General features: G+C 40.8%; 1 protein-coding gene across 1 annotated transcript; it reads right to left on the bottom strand.

The window, feature by feature from the left end:
* Positions 1-577: 577 nt before the first annotated feature.
* STMP1 (short transmembrane mitochondrial protein 1) lies at positions 578-7395 on the bottom strand. Its single transcript, XM_082046025.1, has 3 exons — positions 7255-7395; positions 3241-3294; positions 578-1041 (listed from the first exon to the last, which is right to left on the bottom strand). The coding sequence occupies exons 1-3, from the start codon at positions 7267-7269 to the stop codon at positions 961-963; spliced, it is 150 nt and encodes a 49-aa protein (XP_081902151.1). The 5' UTR covers positions 7270-7395; the 3' UTR covers positions 578-960.
* Positions 7396-18233: the final 10838 nt, after the last annotated feature.

The following is an 18233-nucleotide window of genomic DNA, read 5'->3' as shown; positions in this document are numbered from 1 at the left end:
TAGACTACTGAACATGCAAAGGCAATGGGTTGAAGACCATGCACATGAATGAAGAAGCAATGGGAATACCAGACATATTTGATAGAAATACTGAGCTCTAGTCCTTGCTCCACACCAGGAGGTAGTAAATAAAAAGCATACTTACAATAATTACACAAACTGGATTACTAAGTACATAGATTGAATAGTTTGGATTCACAGCATAACTGCTGACCTCCACGTTACCACTCATGGAAGATAACTCTCCTCCCTCTCATCCTCCCCATCACTCCAGAGACATCCTCAAGAAACCAAGCAGAAGGGAAAGAAGAGGAAGAGACAATAACGGAAGAAACAATGAACTTGAAATGTAGGTTAAAGTCGATGGCCTTTTATACTTTTTGAAATCAGCCATGTTTGTGCAAAGTCTACACTGCAGGAATTGATCACTTAACATAATGGAAAAAGCAGGAACTGTGCCCTTCCCCCCTAGGTTCACAGTCTGACAAATGAACTTTCCCATCTCCAGTAACAGAATGTGAATCTTAAGGACAGTGAAGCACCACTACTCACAACAAATGACAGGAAATCCTGAAAGTTACTTCTTGATGCATTTAATTTATTTTGCGATGTTCTAAGATCCAGGGTATTAAAAGTGTGAGGTACACATAGTAACAGGACTAACAGGACTCCAGTTGGATCAGGTAAAAACGGGTTACAAAATATTAGGAAAAGCAGTAACAAAAAAATACAAATGATCTTATCCACTCACATATCAGCTGCAAATCCAAATTCTGAAACCCTTGAAAATCAGTCCCAGGAAAAGTTCACGGCTGCTCTTTCAAAAGAAGGACATTCCAGTTCTAGGAGACTAAAAGTGGAGAAACCTCCCATTCCAACCCTCTACTTGGTCTTTTCTGCCTGAAAGGTAAATTGCATCCTTGATGCATGCACAGAGGTGACCTGAGTAACACTGCTCTCTTAGGACTTGTCGCTGGGAGGTTTCTTCTTAGCTTCCACATCCTTCTTAAATTCTTCAAGCTTCTTTGCAATGTTAGGAATCTTTAAAGACAAAACCAAAAAACAAATAAAAATCACACAAATTAACAAAAAATCCTGAGCTACATGAGTCTCAGTAGGAAAAACAATACCATAAACACAGCAAGAAATCCTATGAAGTTTAAATCAGTTTCTAAAATATAATTGCTTCCAGGATGTGATACCTTACACAGAGGTTAAAAAAAAAAAAAAGCAGTATCAAGTAAACAGCAGATGAAAGCACCTCATGTGGGGCTTAATGAAATATTTCACGTTGTTAAGATCAAAAGTCAGCCAGTGGTGATGGGAACAGGAGGGAGGAAAATAGATCACTTCACAGGAAATTTAGCAAGATCAGTCTGGCTTCCTCACTGAAAGAGGACAAACTGCCAAAGAATAAGTCAATTTAAACACTGACGCATAGACTTTAATAATGACTTTTGGAGCAGAAACTAGATTGTACTATACTGGTCATAAACCAAGAGAAAAGAGGTGTTCAAGAGCAGCAAATATGTTATCAAGAAATTTATGAAGAAATACCTCTCCTGGTCCATTTTGTGGGAATGAAAATTCCCCACTGGGGAATTCTATTGCATTGCAAATTGGCAAGCTTTTGTCATTTCACACACGAATGAAAACCCAATTTACTGCTTGTGAACTTCAAAACTTCAGCTTTCTCTGGCAAACAAAAGCATTTTGATGAAGTAATCAAACAGTAAATTTTGACAACTTTAAAAAAAAAATTAACTTTTAAGGGCAAGGAATAGATTATCTCATGACTCTAGGTAAAACTGGGAATTGACAATGTAGGATTTTACAAACTAACTGATTAAAATAAAAGCAAAGTTCCCCATTGGTAGCTGTGAAAAAAATTATGGGCTTTGACTTCATATATAACTTGACCATAGAGCAGAAGTTAATCCAAACAGACTGCAGTGCTCTTATTGGATGGCTTAAGGATGATAGTATAGATAATATCATATGTTTCTTTCTTTACTTTTCAAAGTTAATTTCATTTGCTCAAATAGAACTTAAGAGCCCAGCCTGTAACATACCTGACATTTAAACTAAACCAAGAGAACTCCATTGCCATCAGCAGAATCCTCCATGTGCTTATAACTAAGCAGATGTGTGTACAGCTGCAGAATTAGGACCTCATTTTACAAGTTTATTTTGAAAGTCATCTGAAACAAATCACCTTCAAAAACAGCAATATAATTATGATGTTCTTCCTGCAACTCAGTGTTATATTGCCAGGGAACCATCTCCCGCAAACCAAAACCAGAAGTCCCCCTCTTGTGGCAATACCTTGTTAGAACTGCCAGCAAAGCAGTTACTTACAGTACATACTTACAGTACATATTAATACACCTAAATATGCTTTGATGCTTACATTTTCATAACACTATAAAACGTATATTAGAAAGAAACACCAGCCTTTCATTACAACTCTTAGGGGAGCAACAGGACAGGAAGCATCACAAAAGTTTGCACATAAGCAAGCAGCAAAAATAAATAATTCAGCAAGCAGAATTACTTCAATACTGAAGATGAGAGGAAGGCAAAACATAAATGTCATTAGAGATTTGAGCATCAACAACTTTTTTTTTCTACTCTGACTCCCATAGTGAAAAACCTCCATTCACTGTGAGAACTGAGGAAAGAAAGTTCACTTCCTCACAGTCAGAAAAGAAGGAAAAGAAAGATTGCAGGTCAATACATTGTTCGAAGTAAGAGCAGGTGCTGAATTTTCCCCAGAAGCTGGCAATACTTATTTTCATTGTTGGTATAGACGACATAAATTTCAGATGCTCTGAAGAATTTTTAAGTAACAAACAGGTGTATTGAGTGGAGGACACTGTAGCAGACAGGCTATCATAGTCAGGAAACCAGTATTTTAGGGCTGATACAATCTATGAGCAGCTGCTAAGCCTTTTCTGTTTCTCCTCTCTATCTGTGTAGATGTCTGTTTACCATACCTGTGCTCTAGGGCCCACAACACCAGTTAAGGCTCTAAGCATTGACATAATCTTTATGATAGAGGTAGATGTTTTGGTTCCATTTACATTCGAGTTCATCTATAACTAAAGTCACTACAATCCACATTCTGTTTAAATAAAACAAACCATCAAAATAAAGATTGATTCATTTCCAATTAAGTGAAAACAGCTCTTTATTTTCAGTTCAGAATAGGTTCAATTCTGAGAATACAAGGATACTTACATCATAGTTCTGAGCCAGATACATCCCAACCACATTTCCAAGAGTAAAACCAACCTTAAAAGAAAGGGAGAAAAGAATAGTTAACATCCTTCCATCAAAAGCATATTGGTTAAAATAAAATTTTAGAAAAAGTAATACTACAAGTCATGTGAAGTCTAAAGAGTTTCAATTCCACTCCTGCTTAATTTCTCACCTTTCTTGCAGAGAGGTGCACCAGGAAAACCATACCATCTTTTCCAAAATACAGCAGAATTGCATTATCAATACACATCTCCAAGACTATTTGGATCAGACTATGATGATCTTTGTTAAATTCTTTGCACACTCTCAAAGGCAGTAACTCCTTAATATTGTGCCTTTATTCATTGTCCGTAGACAAATCACTTGATATGGCAGCTAAGGCCAGTTCTATTTAAGAAAATTGTTATTGCTTATGGACACTGTTGTCAAAATATTTTAAGAAAAATAAAACCACTGTCCACAGTAGCAAGTTTGCCATCACATACTGACTTGACATCTTTTCCATGCCCAAAGCAGAACAGAGTACAGCTCATCTTTTCAGTGATTCAGATTGTCCATGGTGACAAGCTAGCTATAGAAAAAAAAAAAATTGGCTGAAAACTGCCAAATGAACTATGACTGCAAGTTACTTCAGTATTTTCTTAAACAGATTCTTGGTCTTATACTTTGTTTATTATTACTATGTAAGTAGCTTTGCTTTAACAATTTAAGAAAAAGTAGAGTTCCTTTGGTGGCTACTGCACTGGTTATCATTTGTTCTTGTGGTTTTAATTATCAGTTAAAGAAGTACTCTGCAAGATATTATGGTACTATGACTGGCTGGGTAGACGAAGGAAGAGCAGTGGACATTGTCTACCTTTATTTCAGCAAGGCTTTTGACATCGTCTCTCACGACCTCCCCATAGGCAAGCTCAGGAAATGCGGGCTGGATAAATGCATGGTGAGATGGATCATGAACTGGCTGGATGGCAGAGCTCAAGAGGGTTCTGATGAACAGTGCACAGTCTGGCCTGTAGTTAGTGGAGTTCCTCAGGTGTCAGTACTGGGTTCAGTCCTGTTCAACCTGTTCATCAATGAATTGGATGAAGAGACTGAGTGCACCCTCAGCAAGTTTGTTGATGATACCAAACTGGGAGGAAGGGCTGACACACCAGAAGGCTGTGCTGCCATTCAGCAAGACCTGGACAAGCTGGAGGCCCGGGCAGAGAAGAATCTGATGAAGTTCAGCAAGGGCAAGTGTAGGGTCCTGCACCTGGGGAGGAATAACCCCAGGTACCTGTACAGGTTGGGGGTTGACTCGCTAGAAAGCAGCATTGCAGAGAAACACCTGGGAGTTTTGGTTGACAACAGGTTGACCTTGAGTCAACAATGTGCCCTTGTGGCCAAGAAGGCCAATGGTATCCTGGGGTGCATTAAGAACAGTGTGACCAGGTTATTCTCCACCTCTACTCTGTCCAGGTGAGACCACATCTGGAGTACTAAGTCCAGTTCCAGGCTCCCGAGTTTAAGAAGGACAAGGAATTACTGGAGGGAGTTCAGCAGCATGCTACAAAGATGATGAGGGGCCTAGAGCACCTTTCTTATGAGAAGAGACTGAGAGAGCTGGGTCTGTTCAGCCTGGAGAAGAAAAGGCTGAGAAGAGATCTCATCAATGTTTATAAATATCTGAAGGGTGGATGTCAAGAGGATGGGACCAGAGTCCTTTCAGTGGTGCCCAACAATAGGATGAGGGGCAATGGGCAGAGACTGAAGGATGAGATGTTCCATCTGAATATAAGGAAAAACTTCTTTATTTTGAGGGTGCCAGAGCACAGGAACAGGCTGCCCAGAGAGGTTGTGGAGTCTCCTCCTCTGGAGACATTCAAAACCTGCCTGGACACATTCCTGTGAGATCTGCTCTGGGTGAACCTGCTTTAGCAGGTGGGCTGGACTAGGTGATCTCCAGAGGTCCCTTCCAACTCCAACCATTCTCTGATTCTGTGATATTAACAAATAGCACACTGAGGTAAAGCAGACTTGTGACTCCTCTCAGTGCAGAACACCATTCCACCAGAGGAGAATTTCCTGTATCTTTAGCACTGTCTGAGAACTCACTTAAAAACATAAACCCAGTCCTTGCTTATTAGTGGTTTTCTAGGCTTTCATTCTAGAACATTTCCAAAGATGGGACAACTATCATATTCTGCTTTGTGATAAGACATATTTGGTACAGATAGTACTGAGATCAATAGTACTGAGATCAGTACTCTCTCTATGTGTACTCCTTTATTGAAAAGTTTAGCGTTGCATTTTAGAGCAATACACCCAGTTACATTTACTTTTATAGCTGACAATTCAATCAGAGGAAAAAATACCACTATTTAGAATTCAATTATGTGGAAAGCAAAACATATAGCAAATTAAAATGTGCATGTTAGGTAAGGAAAACAGGGCTGATGAGAGTTCAGGGTCTTCCAATTTATACCCAGCATTTCAAGTTGTATTTTAAACAAATGTTTATTTAACACTTAACTCTGCATAGCAAAATACAAGGTTTGTGAGATTATCCCTTTATCTCCCTGTTACAGCCCTAAGAAGAGTGAGCAAGAGCCAAACACCCAATCTACACCGCAAGAGGCAAGAAACCCAGAATTAGCATATCTTTTTTTCAAACTTTCAGGCACTAACCAAGAATATGAAGTTTTCATCCAAAACAAAAAAAACATTAGCAGCAATACTTAGTGTTGATAAACAGAAACTTTGAGAGTATCTGAGTGTCTATAGTTTTACTGTCTTCAGCAGAGTGGAGAGACTAAACAGCTACAGAAATGACTGAGGCCTTTATACTTGTTATTATGAAGCTGAGATAAGAAACAGGGCTTATTTATTCATTTCATAAAAACACATAAGATTCTCCCACCTTACTCTGTATCAACACTTGGCATGAAACTTATTCACCAGCTAAATTATTCTTCCCTCAACAAAAGATGAAAGAATATCTCTTTTTGTCCACCCTTACTGGGACATATCTGAACATAACTAAAACCCTCGAGTATCCCTTACATCACTAGAATGAAAAACAAGAGACTGTTTCCATGCTTTGCTACAGCAGAAACCAGCATCTTTTTGGTCAGACAGTTTATTTCCACACTTGGCAGTAAAAATGCCAGCATCTATTAAGTATTTAATTAAGGGTAGGTAGGCATCTAACTTTAGACAACCATAAGACTTTAGGGGAACACACAGAAAGACAGAAAGGATTATTAAAATGAGAAAAGTACAAGAAGATTTAGTGTATTAATTCTGCTGTTGTTAAGGGGATTTAATGAAAGGCAGTAATGAAACGTGATCCCTTGCCTTAACTTCTATATATAAAACTCCACATCTCCAGAGATAAATTTTTGAGGGTGCACAAAAGAGCAAGGACTGAAAACCCCTGCTCTCGCTAAAGGAGGCAGGTATGTCTGCCAATACGAAACAACTTGAGCAGCATCCCTGTGAGCAAGCAACATTTGCTGAACCTCCACGGCTAATTAAGGGCACACGCTGGAGAAAAAACAAACAAATAAACCAGGAGCTGAATTTTCAGAGCAGTTTTAAGGCACCGTTTGGCGGGGATCGAAAAGCGGGACGAGGCGACCCCACGGGGCCGGAGAAGGGAGAGATACTGAAGCACAAGGATGCTGCGCTGCTACAGAGCCCAAATGGGGCGCAGCCGCCCCGCTTAAGCAGCTTCACAGCCATGGGGCCGTGTGACACCGCGGGACAGGAGCACTCAGGAGCACGGCAACAAGCGCTGGGCTGAGGGGCGAGACCGTCGCCAGCCCCCCGGACAGAGGAAGAAAGGCCGCCCACCCGCCCGGCCCACCGGGAGCCGCCCGCGGGACGCGGGTGCGGGCGGGGACCGCACACAGCGACTTTACTCCCCATCGCCGAGGAGCGGCCCCACCGTCCCCGCCCGCCCCGCTCCGCCCCGCCGCGAAATGGCGGCGCCGCCGCCCCGCGGAGCCTTACCAAGAACTGCAGCATGGCGCCCGCCTGCCTGCTCCCCTGCCTGCCTGCCTACCGGGGAAGTCAGGCGGGCGGTGGCGCCTTCTCTTCCGGGTGCCGATCCGCCCTCCCCTCCGCCACCACCACCGCCCCGGGGAGGGGTCCGCCCAGCGCCGCCCGCCCCCGGGCGGCCTCTGCCCTGCCAGGCCCCGGGCCCGGGACTCCCCGGAGGGCGACAGCTCTGGGGACCCCTCCTGCCCGCTCCCTGGCGCTTTTTGGGATGAGGAACCGCGCAAAAGAGAGCGGCGGGCCGTCTGTTAAGGCTTCCCTCCCGGCTGGTGCCGGCCATCGAGCCCGCTGCTCCCCAGCGGCCGCAGGGGTTAAATAAGTGTCCGGATTTTTACACTACGGGTAATTTCAAGTTGTGGTCTTCAGGGAAGGATCGGGGGAAAATAGATACCTACCCTATTTCCCTGAAAATAAGACCTAACCCGAAAATAAGCCTTAGCAGGATTTTTCAGGATTTTTGAGGACGCTTGAAATATAAGCCCTACTACAAAAAGAAGCCCTAGTTACAGTTCATTAAAAATAAATAAATAAACAAATAAACAAACAAATAAATACTGTTCAGGTAGCTATATATGTAAAAAAAATAAGCATTGTTTGGAGCAAAAATTGTATAAGACCCTGTCTTATTTTGGGGGAAACAGACTAGATGTTGGCAAACGAAATCCTGTGTGATTTGGGTGTTCCCTGCCTCTGTGCTTGGGAAATCTGAGCCTCCCATGCCAGAGAGGGCTGAAAGAAAGGTGGTTTTGTTTGTTTGTTTGTTTTTCCTACTCCGCATTTGCTAGGCCATGTCTATGGTACCCATGGCCAGTATGGGGCCTCAGTGTATAAAAGACATGGACAAACTGGAGGAAGCTCAGCAGAGCGCCCAGGAACTGCTCAGGGCTGGTGACCTCCCTACAAGGAGGTGCTGAAAGAGCAGGGCTTGTGCAGCCATGTGGGGGATCTAACAGCAACCCCGCAGGGACTACAAGGGGGTATTGGAATCACAGAATTATTTCAGTCGGAAGAGACCCTCAGGATCATCGAGTCCAACCATAGCCTAACTCTAGCACTAAACCATGTCCCTAAGAACCTCGTCTAAACATCTTTTAAACACCTCCAGGGATGGTAAGTCCACCACTTCCCTGGGCAGCCTGTTCCAGTGCCTGGTCAGGTGGAGGCAAGTTCTTCATAGCTGTGCAAGATGGGAGGGTGAGACAGCAGGGACATGATGAAATGAGAGGACTGGGCTGAATTTTAAGGACAGGCTGTTTTGTCACTTAAGGGAGGCAGGCAGGCAATGGCACAGATTTCCCAGACAGATTGTGCTTTCTCCACCTTTAGAGGTTTTCAAGACTTAGCTGGGTTAAACCCTGAGCAAACTGCTCTAAGCTCAGAGCTGATCCTTCCCGGGATAGGAGTTTGGACTAGGGACTTACTGAGGCATCCTCCCACCTGAATCACCCTGTGATATCACAAGAGCTTTAAAAACCCTGGTTCCTTTTTTTTATTATTTTTTTTTAAAAAAAATATTTTTATTTATTTATTTATTTTTCCTCCTAGCAAGATTAGAAAATGAAGAATAGTTGTCCTTTGTGAAATGCTCTGGGTTTACTTTCGTTTGATGGCTACACTTTATTGAGATTTGAGCAGCAAATATCGGGGAGTTTCGTGCAGAGACTCAGTAAGAGGTTGGAGACTTTATTGCAACGTGTTACAAATCTCTTTTTCACATACCAGTTCAGATTTAAAAACAAAACAAAAACACAAACCAAACCAACAAAAAAACCCCCCACAAAACCACAATCAATCAATCAAACAAACAAACAAACAAAACCAAACCAAAACACATGGCTACTGTGGAGCTATTGCGCAACTCTACTCTGAAATCAAGTTAACTCCAAATAAGCCTCTCTTCCCAGAGAACCAAAATGTTCCGTCTAATAGAAAATATGTAGCTCCTGCCTTTCTGGAGTAGGAAGTATCTTTTACCCATTCTAGGAAGGGAAGCACAGAAAGATACTAAGTAACTTCTTTTTTGGTCGAGGTGATTCTGTAGCAAGGAGCTCAACTTGAGACAACTTTGTCCTACGCTTCAGGCTATCCTGAAGCTGCTGTATTGTATGTGTTTCCGTTCCTGGGCCATTGCTGACAAATGGAAATGACACCCAGCACTTTAGATGGATGTGACACAAAAGCCATGGTTGGGATTCCTTGTTTTCTGGAATGGCACTCCCAGGAGTCTTGGAAATGAGCTTGGTTCTGGAAACAGGAACAGATCACTTGGTAATAACTATTAATATTTTCCTGATGCTGAGGCCTTCTACACGTGTGCAGGATCAGAGCGCTGAGATAATATTACAGACTCCAGCCCAAGCACATATCAGAAATCAGAAGGAAAGAAGGCTGTTAGTAATGATAATGCTTCTGCCATGCCACCACAGGGAGTTAAGGCTTTTCCTGTATTCTGCTCATTAAAAATGTTGTTATTAGGCTTAGACTAGAATGAGTACAACATCTGTTAGACAGTCCTGGCTCAACAGTACTGTACACAGTTGTTTTCCTACATGCCATGAAATTCCTCTGTGACATTTAATGGGCAGCCAAAAGTAATTTTTTCCTTTAAAGTAAATCTATTCCATTTACATCAGCCAATGCTGAATCATTTTGAGGTAGAGACTGTAGAGGGTGGATATGGTGGGTGGCATACATTACTGGAAGGAAGAGCTCAGTCTGACAGCTATAAATGCTTTTTTAACTGTGGGCAGGGGGCAGGGAAACAACAACAACAAAACCACTTTCTTTTTTTGAGAGTCTACAAATATGCCTTCACCTCAGAGCAGAGAGTATCCTAAGCTGGCAGCACTTAATCTAGCCTGGACATTACATTAGCTGTAACTTGGTTGGAGTGCATTTGTTTAACCTTGGAGAAGAGAAGGAATTAGGAAGAGTTGCACCAGACTCTCCAACATCTCCAACACCACTGATGTGATTTTGGGCAATGTTCAGGGGGTGGAAGGAGTCCGTTGTGCTACATGGCACCGGTTTTGTTTTGCTTGCTTGGGGATGTATTAGTTACACAGCCTGCTTTCCATTTGCTTTGCTATTTTCTTTCCCTGCTTGTCCTGCCAGAGGATGATACTAGTCATAATCTTTCTCAGGCCAGGGCCTCAAGGCTGTCTGGGTCTTCTTTAAGGCAGCCAGCTCTTGCAGCTTCTTCTCTTGTAGCTACCAGCTGTTGCCATAGAGATTACTAACAGTGTGTGGAGAAAAAAGATGGGATGAAGACCAGCAACAGTTGCACTGAGCTTGTGTGATATCAAGCTGGCTGCACTCCACTGACTACCTCAGTAAAACCTGGGCTCAATGAGACTGACAACTGATTTGCAGCATCTGTGCTTTAGCTCCTTCTGCCTTGCTGTCACACACACACATATTTTAGGAAACTGAGTTTTTTTATGTAGGAAAACAACAGGTCTGAATCCTGAAGTGTGAATATCTGCAGTGTAAAGAAGAATGTAAAAGTCGTGGAGTACCAGTGAGATCCCAGGAGCTACTGCATGCATTCATTCATAAACAAAGGTGAAATGCTGAGTGTCAAGTCCAGTGAGTTCTTCAGTCTTGGAGCATACAGAGAGTCTGATAATTTTGAAAAATAAGTATGTGCAGTCAAGTTGTAAAGGCTACAGTGATGCTCATGCATGTATTCAGCAACATCTTTGAAAACAGATTGTTTCTTGTAACCAAGAATCTTGAAGAGTAAGCTGCTTAAAATGAGTAAGGTTGGAAAAATCTTTCTAATTGAGATAGGAACAAAAAGGCATAATATAATTTTTAATACATTTGCTGCTGGTGAAAACTTTCTCATGTTATCTACTTTGCTCAGGTGCTCTCCAAGTATAGTCAAGCCCGTGAGATATACAGAAATCTTGTTTGTCAGGAAGTACTGGCTATGCTACATTATTGTCAATTGCTAAATCATATTTGAAAATCCATTCATGATGATTCAATACTGGTTTCAACATGCATGTGCAGGTGTATATATATATATATGTATATATATACACTCTATGGAAAATAGGAATCCCTTTCTTAAAGGATAATATTTAATTTACCCTGTTTTTTACAATAAGTTTGCTGGAGTATGAACATAACAAGACAAGACAGTTTTGTATGTTAGGCCCAGTAGAAAAAGAAGGATGTTATGCCATTATATTGTGTGACATGCTAACAAAGAAGAGCTTACTCTGCCATGCCCACATAACTCAATGGGCTCACATGGAATCCACCCTAGGGTGTTAAGTGGCTGACATTGTTGCAAGGCCACTATCTATAATACTTGAAAAGTCATGGAGATCAAGGGATATCCCTGATGCCTGGAAGAGGGCAAATGTCATACTCATCTACAAGAAGGACTCAAAAGAGGCCCTAGGAAACTACAGGCCATTAGTCTTACTTCAGTCCCTGGGAAAGTAATGGAACGGGTCCTCCTAAAAACTGTTACAAACCAAATGAAGCAGGTGATTGGGAAAGGCCAGCACAGATTTGCCAAAGGCAAATCATACCTGACAAACCTGATCACTTTCTACAACAAAATAACATTTTCTGTTGACATGAGGAGAGTAGTGGATGTTGTTTACCTGGACTTCACCAAAGCATTTGCTGCTGTTTCTCATAGACCTCATCTGGACAAACTGCCACAACGCAGACTGGATGGATAGTTTGTGAGATGAATAGGAAATTGACTCACCAGCTACCCGCAGAGGGTGCTAATCAATGGGTTTTGCAGGGAAGACTGAAGGAGTTTTCTCCCTGGAGAAGAGAAGGCTCAGGAGAGACCTCATTGTGGTATTCCAGCATTTAATGGGCAGCTACAAGGAGGATGAAGGGTCTCTCTTCACAAGGAGCCACATGGAAAAGACAAGGTGCAATGGGTACAAGTTGCATCAGAAGAGATTTCGTCTCAATATAAGAAAGACATTTTTTACACTGAGACCAGACACTGGAACAACTTTCCCAGAGAAAGGGTAGAGTCCACATCACCAGAGGTTTTCAAGATATGACTGGGTAGGTTACTAGATAATCTCACTGAGGCTCCTTTTCCCACAAAAGTTTGGACTAGATGATATTTTGAGGTGCCTTCCAGCCTGGGCTGTTCTATGATTCTATGATACTAAAAGTGATTTATGTCCCAAACTCTATAGGTACTTTCTCCACAAATATTTGACCCAGTGAGCAGTACAAGTGATGACCTTCTCACTATTCCTTCCAGCTTGCTTTTTCTGTACAGTCAGTAAATATGTCATTATCTGACCTGAAAGCAGCAATAATAAAAGTTTTGATGTGAATACTGTGTGTTGCAAGTGTTTGAGAGTTAATTTACACAAAGCAGTAGTATTGATGAGTTAGCCATGATGAGGATGTAAGCAAGGCAAGCTTGGTAGGGAGGAAGAGTATTTTAGCAGTCTTAACTGATATCATGAAGGGAAATGATAAATTGTTAGCCACAGAAGCCATTTCTCAGATCTGAATATGACAAGTCACAGTGTATAAACACTGATTTAAAAAAATAATTTTTCTTGTGCCTTCACGGTAGCTAATACAAATTTGAATATAACCTCTGAGGATGCATAGATTTAAGTGTCCTTTTAATACCACTCTTCATTTCCCATATAGATATCTGAAAAACAGAGTGAAAATCAGATTTCCATGAGCTAGAAATTCTGTAAAATAAACACCAGATGGAGCCAGAAAACCATATATTAAAATTTCTGTTTACTTTTTATTATGTTAAATCCTCAGATTTTTGTTCCAGTTCTGCCCATTTTCTTTTATTTGCTTTTACAAAATATCTTTTATATAATCTGTAATGTGGTTGAACAGTTTCTGAGGAGCTGTAATTATCCAGGACTTTTTTTGTCTTGCTATGGAGACATGCACCATTTTAGTACCCAGTAGATCCAGAATGTATTATACACATAATATATATAGAACAATATGAAATAAGAAATCAGAATTGCAGGACAATTAGCTCATCAAAAAAATACCAGAACTTAGGACCTTTAAATATACCAAATATAGTTGTCTACCTTAAAAAAAAACTAAACAGCCTTTCAGCCTGAATCTCCTCAAATCTTTTCCCATGGAGGTGCAATTTATTGTTAATTTAAACCTGTTGAAAACACCTTTCTCAAACTAACCTCCACACCATTCTCTCTCTTCTAAGATGTTGTATCCAAAAGACCTTCTGGAGTTCTCAGATCAATAGTGTAGTATGTCATTCACAGAAAAGCAGAAGGCATGACTGAATCATTATGTGACTCTGTAGTTGTTTAAGGCCAAGTTTTCAAATGTAGTTACTGAGTAGAAGAGGTAGCTGTTTTATGATGGTTCATATTGATTCTTTTAAAGTCTAATTTATACGCAGAGTACTATGAGATTCAAAGATAATTCCTGACACTGCAAAACACAGACAGTTGGCCTAGTTCAATACAGAAAAAAAGTAAAAAGAGGAGAGGAGAGGAGAGGAGAGGAGAGGAGAGGAGAGGAGAGGAGAGGAGAGGAGAGGAGAGGAGAGGAGAGGAGAAGAGAAGAGAAGAGAAGAGAAGAGAAGAGAAGAGAAGAGAAGAGAAGAGAAGAGAAGAGAAGAGAAGAGAAGAGAAGAGAAGAGAAGAGAAGAGAAGAGAAGAGAAGAGAAGAGAAGAGAAGAGAGGATAAGAAAGGAAAGGAAAAGAAAAAAGAAAAAAGAAAAAGAAAAGAAAGAAAAGAAAGAAAAAAGAAGAAAAAAAGAAAAGAAAAGAAAAGAAAAGAAAAGAAAAGAAAAGAAAAGAAAAGAAAAGAAAAGAAAAGAAAAGAAAAGAAGAAAAGAAAAGAAAAGAAGAAAAGAGAAAAGGAAAGAGAAGGAAAGAGAAGGAAAGAGAAGGAAAGAGAAGGAAAGAAAAGAAAAGGAAAGAAAAGGAAAGAAAAGGAAAGGAAAGAAAAGGAAAGGAAAGGAAAGAAAAGAAAAGAAAAGAAAAGAAAAGAAAAGAAAAGAAAAGAAAAGAAAAGAAAAGAAAAGAAAAGAAAAGAAAAGAAAAGAAAAGAAAAGAAAAGAAAAGAAAAGAAAAGAGAAAAGGAAAGAGAAGGAAAGAGAAGGAAAGAGAAGGAAAGAGAAGGAAAGAAAAGAAAAGGAAAGAAAAGGAAAGAGAAGGAAAGAAAAGGAAAGGAAAGAAAAGGAAAGGAAAGAAAAGAAAAGAAAAGAAAAGAAAAGAAAAGAAAAGAAAAGAAAAGAAAAGAAAAGAAAAGAAAAGAAAAGAAAAGAAAAGAAAAGAAAAGAAAAGAAAAGAAAAGAAAAGAAAAGAAAAAAGAAAAAAGAGAAAAGGAGAAAAAGGATTTTTAGAAAATTTTCCTCATAATTCATGTGAAAATATTAAAGTCTTCTTTATGTTAGCTGTACACTTGATTTTTCTCAGCTCTGTATGACTGATTTCTCGGGGCAGAGAGAGCAGCTTAGAAATTCCTGTCAGGCCACAGACAACCTGTAAGTGTTTGCTTCCCTCGGCAGCAATGGGCCCTCATCAGAGCCACAGCTGGAACAGGGAGACTGTATCAGACATTCCATGTCCCAGGGATCTCCAGAGTGAACTCCAGAGCTCTCTCTTGCCCTAAGAGTTATCTTTTCCAGTAAAAGGGAAACTTTAGAGCATGGGAAGCATGAGCCCCAGGAGGAACACAGAAAATAAAACCTACAGAAGGTCCCTGAGCAGCAGAGCTGAAGGTCAGCATGACCCGCAATTCAGAACTGAGAAGTCAGTTGCAGTCCTGTGGTGATACAACCATACAGGAGCCTGGCCTAGCTTCATTGAAGATTGCTTCTGCATTTTCCAATAAAATGAGAAATTGCTCCTTATTCTGGTGGCATGGTGTGGATGGTGGATGTTGGATGTCATGATTCAGTCTATTAACTTAAAAATCTAAGACTTGTCCCTCTTTAAAATAACCCTAGAAGTTGCTTGGCACAAAGGGAGGGACTCTGAGGGATTTGAGAAATAGCTAGAAAACAAAACCATAATACCAGCTGAATGTTCTTTATGTGCAAAATAATAATAATGAGATGCTCCAAAGCCAAACCAACCACGTGAATTTCAAAGAAATACTATGGGGAAAAAAATCTACCTCCTTTTTCTTTCTTGTAGATGTATGGAAATGCATTTCCTGACCAGTTCAGCCATTCATTCCACCCTAGCACTGGAATTTAATTCTGCATTTCCACAAAAGGACGTTTGCAATCTCTATCTATTAATAGATCACGTACCTTTGAATTATGTCACCAACTGATATAGCATTAGCATAGCCTACAGATAGTTCTAGCTTACCTGCTTAATATCTGTCTATATGCCTCAGTAGCTCTGGCTCCCCCCCTGTACATGGCTCTGCTTTATTCTTTTCTCTCCATTCCTTCAATACTTATGTATGTATAGGCAACTCATACTTTAATTTTCACTTGTTTCACCATGAGGTCAGCCAGGCAGTGGAGCAAGTTGTCCAGAGAGGCTATACCATCTCTTATAATGATTTCTAGACTCAATTACATAAAGCCCTGAGCAACCTGGTCTAAGCTCAGAGCTGCTTCTTGGAGATGAAGGTTGGACTAGAGACCTTATGAGGTAATTTCCCACTTGAATTATCCTATCCTATGATTTTACTGTGCTTTCTGTCTATGCGCATTCATTTCTTCTTCCTTTTAATGGAGGAGACAGATTATTCAGTGTTGCCAAGCCTTGCATCCAAAAATCATGAAATCATTTACCCTGCCAGGCAAAGTAGAAACCTGTCCAGTAAAAGTTGCAGTGTATAAAGAAAGAAAAACCCTAAACCCAAAAGACTGATAATTTTATATTTAGGCAGGGTGGTGGCACATTTTGAGTGCCAATGTGTCATGGTTTAAAGTTTTTCCCCTGAAGCTACAGATCTAGAATGTTCTCTAAACAACTCCTACCTCAGCTGAGAGGTTCCCATGGTCACATGCCCCTGGGACAAGGAATTCAAGAACACTAAATGCTGAGTCAAGCAAGAAATTATGGAGGAATTATACTTTTCAGCTCTGTCTGCTGGGCTATGGCCTTACAAGGGCAGTAGCATGGGAGAGACCTTAATGCTCCTGTTGTCACAGAGAGGCATAATTAATAGATGCGCTATGAATTCTTTTCTGTGCCAGACCTGAAGAGGGCACAGGTGCCAGTCATGGAGATTTAGCTGGCAGTTTCAAGCTGTAGCTGTGGAAGCTTCTGGTTCAGCTCCTCACATTCTGGTTTAGAGACAATCGTCACAATCACATCAGACCTGAGACATCAGAAAATAGCCCCATCACTCATAGGATGACAGCAATCAGCAGCCCACCAATTTTCTGAAATTGCTTTTCAGAACAGCACTAGAGCTTTTTAAGAATTCAAGTTCTATCTAATGTGCAGGAAAATGAGCAAAGAAAAACCTGTTATTTATAGCTAAGCTTACTTGCTGCTGTTAGGGCCCTGAGTGTACCATCAGGCTCTGCAGTCTCTGCTGCCACTGCCAGGCTGTGAGACAGAGCTGGGAGGGAGAAACCTCTCCGGGGCCCTCCGTGCCTTGGGTCAGGGACTATGCAGGTGCTCCAGTCCTTGATTCTGTCCAGAGGAAGTGCTGAACTGTCATGGTCACTGTCACAGCCCAGCTGCCTAGTCAGCCAGATCTGTGCCCCACTAGGGCCCACCGGACCAGCACCCTCAGTGCCCAACATCCTCCTGCCCACACCTACTGGGCAGCCTAAACCACTGGACCTGGAACACTACTTCCTTCTAACTAGCTGGAGTGCAATCACTTATCCTGACAGAAAAAAAAAAAAAATGAGGAAAAGAACTTGCCCAAGCAACCTTTGTGCAGCAAAAGTCAGTGCCTTCAGAGAACCTATAAAAAGAAGACTTATGTGATATAATTAAAAGAATATAATTAGAATGTGTCTGGCAGAACACCTGAGTATTGACCTGAGATTTAAGTATAGCTACATCTTCCGGGTGTGAGTGGGGAGAGTATTTATGGCATTGGATGAGTCTTTCTCTCTCCAGTGACTATTCCTTGATGTGACGTTCTTTGTCACAGCTGGTTCTCTGGCAGAAAAGCAAGCTCAAAAAAAGCTTTACAGGTGAACTCAAGAGCTCACTGTTCTCTTTAGTGCATAAAAGCTGCACGTTTTTAAGGCAATATTAAATGATGTTGTAAATCGGCATAAATCTGTGCTGGGACTGGAAGGGGCAGTCCTTGTCCTCTGCCTCTTGTGGCAGCTCAAAACCAGACCTTACTTAAAAAAAAAAAAGCCTGTCCCCTGCTTAGGTTAGCTCTTCACATGACTAAAAAGTTACTTGTGCCAGCAAGAAGCAGGCATCTGTAATAAGAAACTGTTCTAGGAAAGCATTACCATCCTTTTAGTGATAATAGGGGTTTATTGATATCACCATAGATTCTGAGGTTCTTAAGCATGCTTTCTGTTGCCATAGCATTGCTGGCTACTAATAAAAATGAAACATTATAATGATATTAGCTGGTAGCTGAAGATACATAAGCCTTCTTTCACACATGTTCAAGAGTCATCCAGAGCTTCTGGAATGAAGATTATGATATTTACATAAGTAAAACCCATGTAAATGAAACATCTTACTGGAATTTCAGAGTGATGATCAGTAGATGGTGCTCTATTCCAGAGTAAGAATTTAAGAAATATTTTCAAATTATCAAAAATATTGTCAACTTACTATGATATTTTTATCTCACCAATAATATTTATTAAAAATTAAGTTTCAAATACTTTATTCCTTCCAAAAGTCACTCAATATTTTCACTATATTTCATAACAGACAGAGAGATACTTGGTTTAAATAAAAAACACTTGCTGTCTGGTGTTATTTTCTTAGACCTCATTTCTTCAGTTTATTAAAATAATC

The sequence above is a fragment of the Streptopelia decaocto genome, assembly GCF_964273445.1.
Source record: "Streptopelia decaocto genome assembly, chromosome: 1".
NCBI classification, from domain to species: domain Eukaryota; kingdom Metazoa; phylum Chordata; class Aves; order Columbiformes; family Columbidae; genus Streptopelia; species Streptopelia decaocto.
Note: the sequence above shows the minus strand (reverse complement) of the source record. Positions and strands in the feature narration are given on the sequence as shown.

Excerpts from the sequence above, each read along its gene's own strand:
- STMP1 (XM_082046025.1), bottom strand. Across the intron at positions 1,042-3,240 it reads ATCTGGCTCAGAACTATGAT|ATTCCTAACATTGCAAAGAA; the intron begins GTAAGTATCCTT and ends TTGTCTTTAAAG.